At 41.2% G+C, this 11,602-nt stretch overlaps 1 protein-coding gene across 1 annotated transcript in view; it reads right to left on the bottom strand.

Moving 5' to 3' along the window:
- Nucleotides 1-8,348, bottom strand: part of Capza2 (capping actin protein of muscle Z-line subunit alpha 2) — a 38,786-nt gene extending 30,438 nt beyond the window's left edge. The window contains exon 1 of the mRNA XM_005363753.3: nt 8,116-8,348. Coding sequence (XP_005363810.1) covers nt 8,116-8,154 — 39 coding nt within the window. The 5' untranslated portion in view covers nt 8,155-8,348. The remainder of the gene's footprint in view (nt 1-8,115) is intronic.
- Between the last annotated feature and the right edge of the window lie 3,254 nt (nt 8,349-11,602).

Here is an 11,602-nt window from a genome sequence, read left to right as displayed (position 1 = left end):
CTGTTTTTTTTTTTTTTTTTCTCCCCAACTGATCCTGTGCTACTTCCCACAGGTATGCGCCTCTGGGCATCCTCTTTCTGATCGCAGGGAAAATTTTTTTTTTGAGACACAGTTTCTCTGTGTAGCCCTGGCTATCCTGGAACTCACAGAAATCCACCTGCCTCTGCCTCCCGAGTGCTGCTAGGATTAAAATCATGCGCCATTATCACCCACCCAGATAATTCAACTGTTTCTTGCTACAGCACTGGGCACAGCTCTTTCTAAAGTTTCTTTTTTTAAAATATTTATTTATTATGCATACAATATTCTGTCTGTGTGTATGTCTGCAGGCCAGAAAAGGGGACCAGACCTCATTACAGAGGGTTGTGAGCCACCATGTGGTTGCCAGGAATTGAACTCAGGACCATTGAAAGAGCAGGCAATGCTCTTAACCACTGAGCCATCTCTCCAGCCCCCTCTAAAGTTTCTTTACATCTGATATGAACACTCTGCTGGTTACAGAACATGATTTCAAAGACTGTACTTCACCTTTTCTGTTTTTTCTTCCTCTTATCCTTCAAATCAAATACAGGTTCATCATTCCTAATCCAAAACTCCAAAATTTAAATGTTCTAACATAGTATTTTTTGAGTACTAACAACACAATGGAAAATTTTATATCATAAAATTTTATTTCATGTACAAACTTGTTAAAAACATTGTCTAACAGGGCTGGAGAGATAGTAAGTAGAGCAGTTAAGAGCACGTTACTGCCCTTGCAGCAGATCAGAGTGGTGTGGGACAATGCTCTGTATTCTGTCAATTATATTTTAAATAAATGCTGATTGGCCAGTCGCCAGGCAGGAAGTATGGGCGGGACAACCAGACAGGAACTAGAGGCAGGTCAACGAGAACAGGAGAATTCTGGGGAGAATGAAGCCCATTCCTCTGCAGTCCTGACCCAGGCACAGAAGGAAGCAAGATGTGATTGCTTCACTGAATAAGGCACAGAGCCACGTGGCTAATACAGACAAGAATGGGCTAATATAAACTATAAGAGTTAATAAGAAGCCTGAGCTAATGGGCCAATCAGTTTATAACTAATGTAGACCTCTGTGTGATTTCTTTGGGACTTAACGACTGCAGGAACAGGGCTGGACAGAAAACTCAGTCAACAGATCAGTTTCCCACACCCACATCAGGTGGCTTACTGCTTTTAACTCCACTTCTCAAGGGTCTGACTCCCACCAACCTCTATGGGCACTTGCATGTACATGGTGCATATAAACTCATGCAGGCACACACACATAGAACAACATTTTTAAAATATGTATTATATAAAAGGCTGGAGAGATAGTAGTCTATAAAACAGGACATGGGTTCCATCTCTAGGACCCATATAAAAAGCCAGGCTTTATGATGCAGCACTGGGAAGGCAGAGACAGAAGGCTCAGAAAATTCCTGGTAAGTAAGTACAGCACAAGTATCAGTGAAAAACCCTGTCTGAAAACGAGATTGATCCTAAGGAATAAATGACACCCCAGATTTATTTCTTGGGCACACACACACACACATGTAATTATGTATGTATATATGTATAAAATTACTTTCAAGCTATGTGGACAAGGTACAATCAAACAAATACATTTCATTACAAGAACTGGATCCGTAAATGAAGATACCTCATTATCTATGTACAAATACTCCAAAAACTAAGAAACTGAAATCTAAGCTCCTCTGGTACTATGCATTTTGGGTAAGGAACAATGAACCTGTATTTGATGAATAAATGAATATGGAGATAGCTCTCAAAAGTTATTTTTGTGAATTTCCAACAGAAACACTGTGAACTAAAATATGCAATAAAAGCTATCATCAGAGAAGCTTCCTCCTGCAGCAGATGGGTACAAATTTAGAGACCCACAGCCAGACATTGCCCAGAGAGAGACCTTAAAACAGCCCTAAATATCTCCATCGAATCCCTCTTCTCAGAGCTCAAGGAACCCTGAGGAAGAGGAGGCAGAAAGAGTGTACCAGCCAGAAGAAATAGAGGACACCAAGAAAACAAGGCCCTCTAAATCAGCATGACCAAAACTCCTATGAACTCAGAGACTGAAGAACCTACAAAGGTCTGCACTAAGTCCTTCACATACATATTATGGCTTCCAGTTCAGTGTTTTTGTGTGATTCTTGAGGATGCAAACGAGTGGGTCTGTTTCTTGTGTCTTCTCTAGGGCTCTTTTCCTTATTTGGTTTGCCAAGTTCTGATATTTTAGCTTTTACTTTATTTTATTATTATTCCTTAGAAACCTGTTTGTTTACTAATGAGAGACAGAAAGGGAGGGAACCCAGATGGGAGGGGAGGTAGGAAGGATCTGGGAGGAGTAGAGGAAGGGGAAACTAATCAGGATATATTATGTGAGTGTGTGTGTGGAAATCTATTTTCAATAGAAGAAAAATATGTCAACAAAACAAAGTTCTTAGCTATTACATTAATGGTTAAATAAAAATTGTATATCTTTCAAAATAAATTTGTGAAACTGAGGGCCAAGGCTGGAGATATCTAAGTTTAAGACCATGGTTAAGATCACTTTTGCTCTTACAGAGGTCCTGGATTCAATTCCCAACAACCACAAGGTAACTCACAACAATACATAACTCCAGTTCCTGGGTCTGAAGCCTTCTTCTAACCTCTTTGAGATTCAGGCACACTCCTGGTGTACATACATACACAAGACAAAACATTCATCTACATAAAGTAAATCTAAAAAAACCCCCCACCTAAATCAATATATAAAACAAACATTATAATAAGTTTGCAAAATTCTTTGTTTTACATCTAAGACAACCACAGAACAAGTTATGAATGGTTCCAAGAAGGTAAGACCCCATTTTCTTTGATAAGCATGAATCTCTTGTGGTCATTACGGCTTCGGTAATTGATCTGGCTTTGAATCAAAGTATGAATCCTAAGTATGAACCACAGGTCAAGTTCTGTTATCATGCTTTTTAATCTTAAAAAAATTTGCAATCTGCTATTTTTGGGTCTGTTATTTTACACTGAAATGCAAGCTTCTATTTTATTTAAAATGGCTCCCAAATGCCCTGAAATATACTATAAACTTTTCTCATTGTGTGAACTGTAAAAAAGTCCTATTATAGCTGATATGAAAAATTCCTGCTTGAAGTAGAAATTACTTCCACAGAATGAAATTAGGAATGAATACTTTCCAAAATAGCTTACTGGTTAAGCCAGTTATTAACTTTACATTATGATAAGATATAACAGTCCATGTTATTTGTATAAACACAAGATTTCTGAAACCAGTTCCAATTGTAGGAGAGGAAATATTTTAGTTGCTTATATATAAATTATATTTAGCATTTGAACTTCAGACACCTGTACCTAAGTCTTTAAAAAACAATGGCAATGCGTAGGAATGAAAATGTGTAAGTTTGTTTTGGGCGGTTTGGATGCTCAACTTACTAAACCTGGATGGAGGTGGGCGGTCCTTGGACTTCCCACAGGTCAGGGAGCCCTGATGGCTCTACGGGCTGATGGGGGAGAGGGACTTGATGGGGGGAGGGGGAGGGAAATGGGAGGCGGTGGTGGGGAGGAGGCAGAAATCCTCAATAAATAAATAAATTAAGAAAAAAAAAAGAAAAGAAAATGTGGATAGCTAGCTTTCCACGGCAAAGCCTGGGGTTATAGGATTTTACTCTTCACAATACAGGCTTCCCCTCAATTCTGTGATATATGGATTATTCATTCATTCACCCACTGAACAGTTTACTAATCACAAGCAGTGTATTGACAAATGCTAGAGATGACATTATTTCTGTACTAAGGGATTCTAATAGAAAAGGGAAGAAAGGACAAAGGATTGAATAAAAGTGTACTTAATACCAACAATGTGTTACTGAGTTTAAGGAAAATTAAATGAGCCAGATATTCTGAACAAAGAGTAAAATTCCCTTTTTCTCAAATGATTCAATCTTATTTTTATGTTCATTGCTGTTTTGCCTACATGTAAGCCTGTGTTGAGGGTGTTGGCTATCCTGGAATTGGGGCATTTGTGAGCTGCCATGTGGGTGCTGGGAATTGAACACAGGTCCTCTGGTACAGCAAGCAGTCAGTGCTCTTAACCACTGAGCCATTTCTCAAGCCCTCCATACAATTTTTATCTTTTAAAGCACGGTAAAGACCTGGGAGTAGCTCCAATCATTAAAGAGAATAAAAAGCCATAGATATGTTTTAACTATATGCCATGTACTATTCATATTTTCAACTATGTCCTCAAAGTTCAGGGGCACTAAGGCCAAGATGTTAGAAAAGGACCAGAGCATGGTTAAACAGTACACATGAGAAGTGCCACAGTCACTCAAGGAGAAAACGACAAGGCCTCTAGTAGTCCAGGATGGCTTAGACTCTGAGCGCCGGGGTCAGAGAGGCATATCACCACACCAAGCTTTAGGCAATGGTATTTTTTAGAGAATATACAAAAGCATAGTTTAGATACAAGCAACCAGAGGGATTAATCTAGAAACTACAAGAAAAGCTTGCCCATAGCAAATACAGCAGAAGGAAAAGACCAGCTAAGGCACAATTTCTAGCTCTTTTAACTTTAACTTTTATTTATTTCCTAACTGTTGTTACGGATCTAACTGTACTGCTTAAATAGTGAAATTTTGTTACAAACGGATAATCTTGTCAACCCAGAGACTGTAAAGTAAATACTAAATTATGTTTTATGAACAAGAAATAAATTATTGCATAAGGCATTTTTGATCATGACCACAGAGGTGAGAAAATTTTGGCTTAAGATACAGAGCAAGCAGAAAAAAATTAGCAAAACAACCTCCTGAAATATAGGACCTAAGTGACTGTAACAATGGAAAAAGAGAAATAAATTAGAGATGGCTGGAGATGTGGCTTAGATGGTAGATTTGCTTGGCCAGCATACACAAAGTCCTGCCTTCATCCCCAGCACTAAATCCAGCAGTAGACTGCATGCTTGCAACCCTAGCAGTAAGGTAAGAAGGAGCAGAAATTCAAGGTCGTCCTCACTGTCCTGCACAGTTCCAGGCTACCCAAAGCCCAGTACCAAAAGCTGAAGCTACAGAAGTGTACTACTGTTATCACTGGAGAAGCTGGAGGTCCAGGAAGAAAACACTCAACAATTACTTCTTCCTTCAGGAGAGTTTGGGATGGTTCTCTTTATTTGAGCTCTACATCACTGTATCATATAATTTCAAATTCACAAAATTGCTTTACTATACAACAAATGATCCAAGAAAGAAAAACATAAAAACTCTTTTTGGCTTGGAGTTTCTTTAACTATGTAAAATTTACAGGGTCACACCGCAACAAACTAATAGTTTTAAAGGACTTCACTGTTTTTTCAGCTACATTTACTTCCTATTAATACTGTAGTCGAAAGAAACAAGGTCATAAAATCACAATACATACAAAAAAAGCAACTGTACATGATTTTAAAAGGAAACCTAATGTCCTAGATATTTTCCCCTTTTGTTTGTTTTGTTGAGACAGGGTGAATGACTATCCTGGAACTCAGAACAGGCTACTGAAACTTGGGGTACTCCTGTTCCACATGCCCAGCCTCTCGGGTTCTGGGATTACAGGTATGCACCACAACAGCCACTAATCTCTTTTTGTTGCTTCTTTTTGTAGGCGACCTCAGAACTAGAGATCCTCCAGCCTGAGCCTCCTCAGTACTTAGATTACAAATCTCTTCTACCACACCCTCCTTTCATGGGGCAAATAAGAAACTACACAGTAGTAGCATAAAAATGGTCACATGTTAAATAAAAACAAGCTGGATTAAAAATGATGACTACCAGTTAGCCTTTCACTAAGTATAAACACAAATTTAGAACCTGACACTACACAGAGCCACTGCTTTCTTTAAAAAAATAAACTGTCAACAAATTCAAAACCAACTTCAAGGGAACATAATGCCATTTAATGCAGGCAAACCTTGGATTCTGACAAACTTAGGTTTAAATTTCACCTCTGCCACTCCCTCCCCATGTAAGCTACAAAAAGCTTTTAGAACCTTAATTTACTTACAAGTAAAGAGTAATAATGAAACTATCAAACTTAAGTTAAAAAGAAAATGCAACATATTTGCCTTATGTAGTAAGCACATACAGTATTATATACATCATAGTACCACCCCTTCTTTAGGACCAGAAACCTAGAAGACAAACAACTCAAGTGTAAAAAGTATTTCAAACACCCTCCTGAACTCACAGGCACAACAAAGAAGCATGATTTAAGCACTAGTCTTCAAATATCACCTTTAAGTCCTCTATTTCTGATCCTACATGAAACGTTTTCCTCCTAAGATAGTAAAAGTATAATAGGAAACTAAAGGGACAAGAATGCTAAATTTTCAAATTATTGATTATTTAAATTTAACCTAAAAGTTTGGCCTCTGTTTTATTAAAACATATTGTTATAAAACCTGTATGTAAAATTACAATAGAATATTCTTACTCAAGCCACAAAAATGGCGCTAAATTTAAAATTAGAATTCTCATTCACTTGTCCCAACATTATACCAGTATACGAACTTACACAGTGTTCTGTGAAACTTAGTGCCCTGAGTATCAAGAACTGGGAATCTTATGGCTTCATTTGAAAATTTCAGGAGTTTCCAACAACATGGTACCTCTATTAACTCCCACCCGGAGTATTCTCTCCTTGGCTATCTTTCTAGTCATCAGAGCTAATACGAAAGTAATCAAAACGTTTAAGAAATCCCTTTAAAAACTGTAACATTTAATTTTGCATGCACTGCACTCTTATATTTTCAATTAGCAACTTAAAACTAGTCCATGTTGCACATGTAAACACTGCACAGCAACTTTTAGGGATTACGGCAAAGGATGCTGCTGTCCCAATTTTGTTCATTTTTCATCACTCACCAGGGAGCACAAAAGAAAAACATTTTCAAAAACAAAATGAGGCTGACTTCTGGACAATCATAAGGATAAGGAGACAGAACTCTAATTTTGGTGCAACACCACAGTCTAAAAATAGAGGGTCCCCACTGAAAATATCCCTAGAGTTCCTTTGCCACCCAGCTAGAACTGAGTATGTGTCCCACATGGACGTGCCGACTTACAAAACCAGGCACTAAGAGCGGACATTTCCAAAGTGCACCACACTCAGATGTCAGTCAAGTTTGAAAAACGTCATGAAGCTTTTCCAGGAAATACTCAAAATGAACAGAGTTCTCACATTCCTTGCATGAAGTTTCCACAGTCGCCAAACAAACAAAACAAAACAACACCCCCCCCCCAAAAAAAACCGACAACAGAAAAAAATGGGCAAAAGTCTTAGTTCAGTGATGGGATTTTGCATTACAAATGTGAGAACTTGAGCCGTGCATCTGGTCCCATTGCTGTCACAGCGTTTAGCGCACAGTCAAAGGAGTTGCACCCGCTCCGCTCTCCCTCTACAGAGTTGGTCCTATCAGGAAGATGGGATGTCACCAAATCTGCCCCAAGGGGAGCAGCAGCCAAGTTGAGCAGAAAACAACTATGGGGGGAGGTGTCTTTGTGAACAATACTGCCTTCCGGGGAACATGGGAACAGCAATTAAAAAAAAAAAGGTAATAATGAGAAAATTAATAAAAGAAAAAGACGGCACAGGGAGGGGAGGGCAAAGGGGCGGGATGTGAAGACTGCGTCCTCCAGAGGGAAGGAAACACCCTGAAGAACCAGGAAGCACTTCGCGTCGGGGAGGAGAAACTGCAGGGAAAAGTGAGGGTCGGCAGAGCCGTTTCCCCCTCCCGCCCGCCCGCCCGCCTCCCGGTGACAGCCCCAGGCCAGGCGGCGCCACACGGCCCTCGACCGACCCCGCGCCAGGACCCCCAGGCCCGGCTCCCGCCGCCCCCGCCCCGCCCCCGCCCGCCGGGCTCCGCTTCCTATTTTCGGAGCACACACCCTACAAGGAGCGGAGCGGCCCGGCCTCGCTCGGCGGGCGGACCCCCGCTCGGGAAGCGGAGGCGTGCGGCCCACCACCGGAGCCCGCCCGGGGCTCACTCCGGCCCTCGCGCCGCGGCCCTCGCTTCCGGCCGCCCTGCTCCTCCCCGCCGCGGCGCCTACCTTCTCCTCATCGGACAGCTGCTCCTCCAGATCCGCCATCTTCCTTCTGGCGACAAACTGTGGCGCTGGTGGCGGCGGCGGCCACCTGACTTCCCCCTTTCCGTGAGGTCTTCCGCGCCGCGCGCCCCCGCCAAGGGAGGGGCCCGCCGCCCAGGCCGCCGCGCACGCGCCCCTCGGCTCCGCCTCTCCGGATTCAGGCCACTGCGCACACGCCCGGGAGCTCCGCCTCCCCAGCCTAGGCCACCGCGCACGCGCCCCGGAGCTCCGCCTCCCGCTCTGGAGCGCAGGCCGGAGCCCGGCTGTGCGCCTGCGCGGCGCCTCCGAAGCCGGATCGCTATGCTGTCTTCTATCCATCTTTGGTGCCTTTTTCTACCCAATCAACGATGACCATATGGACCCAGTTGGCGACGAGTACACTCTGAGCCCAATGACTTTGTTCCCACCAAATCCTGAACGCTGCCAGCGGAATTGTGAAAAGCTGTACCAGCGAAACATTTTTAAATATTAGGAAAAAAAAAACCCCAAACCTGTTAATTAAAATAGACTTACACAATCCAGTCCACAATTGGAAGATGACTTTTGATATTTTCATTTATTCGTCCAAGAGATATTTATTGGTCTTTTATGGTAGGAAGACCTCTGTGCTAGTTCTTAGGAATAAATAATGTAAAAAAACAAAACAAAAACCCAGAGAAGATACTCTTTAAGCTCAATTCTATTAATTAAACACTGAGTTATGGCAGGCAATGTACTCTTGGAAGGAAATAAAACGTTATTGTTTTGACACTCTTTCCTCATGAACTGACTAGCCAGAATGCATGCAGGCCACCCAGGAAAATTTTCAATCGCATACAGTCAATTTTTAAGGTAAATGAAGGTAAATACCCCATGAAAGATTTGAGACCTTCTAAAAACATTATTCATTCTTTTCAATTTTTACTGGATGTCTCTTATTTTTATTTGCCAAATCTAGCACCTCTACTACTAAAGCTTCCATTTCACAAAAAAAGTAAAGATGCAGTCAAAGCTGGCATAGGAAGACAATAGAAATCTTACTAAATTGAGTTGCTAGTTCAGCGGGCCTGAGTGGACCAGAGAATCTGTACTTCTTATACACACCCAGATAAGAGGAGAAGAGTCACTTGTCTGAAAGCTACACTCTGCTTAGCCAGGACTTGGAGTTTAACCGGGAGTTAAGACTAAGAATTAGAAAGTGAGAAATTATTAAACGCATTTGAACAGGGACATGACATGAACAGAAATGTCTTCGGCAATGTCAGTCTGACAGCTGCATGGGAATGACAGCCAATGTTATTTCCTGTCAAGAGTTCTAATAGCTGTTTGGGTCCAAGCACACTATCATTAGTGACTTACTAAAGTGTTCGTTTGCAGAGAGCAGGGAGAGGAAGCAAGCCGACGTGTTCAGGAAACAGCAGGTATCCTGTTGAAGAGAAACCTGTGCGCGCCATGAAAGGGAATGAAGTACCGTTTCTGGCCAAGGACAGCAGGGCTACAAATCAATACCATTTCCTCTTTTATAGTTTCTCCGTCTGTGCTTCACTTATCACTCCCTGCAATTGCATGTGCTTAAGCACTACTGCCCCTCCAGACCAAGGTGCCAACCATTTATCCAGGGCTGCGTAAGTAGCTCAGACATGACTGAAACCTAGACAGTTTATTCAATATTGCAAATTATTTCCGCTTTAAGATCTTTCGCCCTAATGCTTCGACGCTGTCCACAGAATTAAAACTTGATGGAGGTGTTCTCTCCAGAGACCTAGATCACAGCACCTGCCTCATCAACAGTATCTCTGGGATTCAGGGGTTTCCTTCTTACGTTCTTGTTTACTTGGCTTGCTGTGTCTCACCAGCGAGTACACGGTAAATTTTGCTTAGTTAACTTCCTAGAAGCCCTCCTCCTTAGAAGCCTCACCCAATTCTTGTAGTGTTTTGCAATAATTTGAGTCAGAATATGTTTCTACTTGTGGCTTTGGTGACATTTTTACATATGGTTCCCGCAATAATTCAAAGAGCAATCAAGTATATAAAATGTTGGATAGTCCCTATAGTAATCTAATACTGCCTCTTGATACAGCTAAAGGGAAGTACAGAATTCAAGTAGCCTGTGTATCTAGGGGACATCTCAGTAGGTATAAATACGAGCCGATTTATGTGCTAGGATCCTTGCCTCTGCTGCTTCATAATGAAGACGTAAGCAAACATTCCTCACGCGGGCCTACCCACAGGAGAATTTCTGCTCCCTTGCTTTCTTCTTAAAACAAATTTTATTTCTTTTTTTGGACGATATATTTTCATCTCGTTCATTCCCTTTCCCCATCTCCTCCCAGATCCTCCCCCTCCAGAAATTTCCTATCTAGTTTCCAGACTCACCTCTCTTACTTGTTAGTGCTTTGAGCATGACTTTCCAAAACTTCCCTAGACCTGACTTTTAAATTTGCCTTTAATATATATATATTATATATATATATAATATAATATAATATAATATAATATAATATAATATATATATTAGGTGCATTACTGTTTTGCCTGCATGTTTGTGTGTGAGGATGATGCCAGCTCCCCTAGAACTGGGGATACAGATTAATGTGAGCTGCCATGTGGGTGCTGGGAATTGAACCTGGGTCCTCTGAAAGAGTCTATAGCTATGCTTTAAGTTTATCATGAAGGTTGATGAGATGGCTCAGTAGGCAAAGGTGTTTGCCAACAAGTCTGATGACCTGAATCAGATCGCCAGAACACACCCAGTGAAATGAGTGAACCAATTTCTCCAACTTGTCTTCCACCTCCTGTGCTGTGGCATGCACCTCCCACCAAACAAACAAACAAATGTTAAGCTTATTGTGAACAAAGGTTACCTAATTTCACAGAATCACAATCTTGGAGTCCGCTGTTGCGTAGCAGTTTCTTTTGAGATTAAAGTCCTGTGTCCAAGTCTATGGTAGTTAGCTTGTGGGTTGACTGGAGTTATTTTCAGGAATATGGTTGAAGAGTCTTTGCTAGGAGTATGGCAGCCGCATTAGGAAAAAAAACCAACAACATGACAGCATGGGTACTGACTCCTCAAGGTAGCACTCTAAGGTTTTCCAAGTGTTTGTAGTCAGCCGACGCCTTAAGGGTCTCCTTTCTCCACCTGTATATAACTGCTTATATAACTTTTAGTTTCAAGAACAAAATTTGTGAGTTTTGTTTACTTCTTGAACCTTGTAAATTTTATTACTTCCTAAGTCTTCAGATGACTGCTCCTGAAAGAGAATGTTTATATTCTGAGACTATAGCTATACAACAGACATCCTCATTGAAACTCATAGTTAGAGAAATGTTTTTCCTTCTAAGATTCCTGTGTGAACTTTTCTGTTGCTTTTTGTCATATGCCAGTGCTGAGACATTCAGATTTATAGTTATTAACTTTTAGGTTGTTATCTCTGTTCATCTTGGAAAATTCATTCTGAAAACTCCCATTTTT

The sequence above is a fragment of the Microtus ochrogaster genome, linkage group LG10 (assembly GCF_000317375.1).
Source record: "Microtus ochrogaster isolate Prairie Vole_2 linkage group LG10, MicOch1.0, whole genome shotgun sequence".
NCBI lineage: Eukaryota > Metazoa > Chordata > Mammalia > Rodentia > Cricetidae > Microtus > Microtus ochrogaster.
The sequence above is the reverse complement of the archived record's forward strand: the minus strand, read 5'-3'. Positions and strand labels throughout refer to the sequence as shown.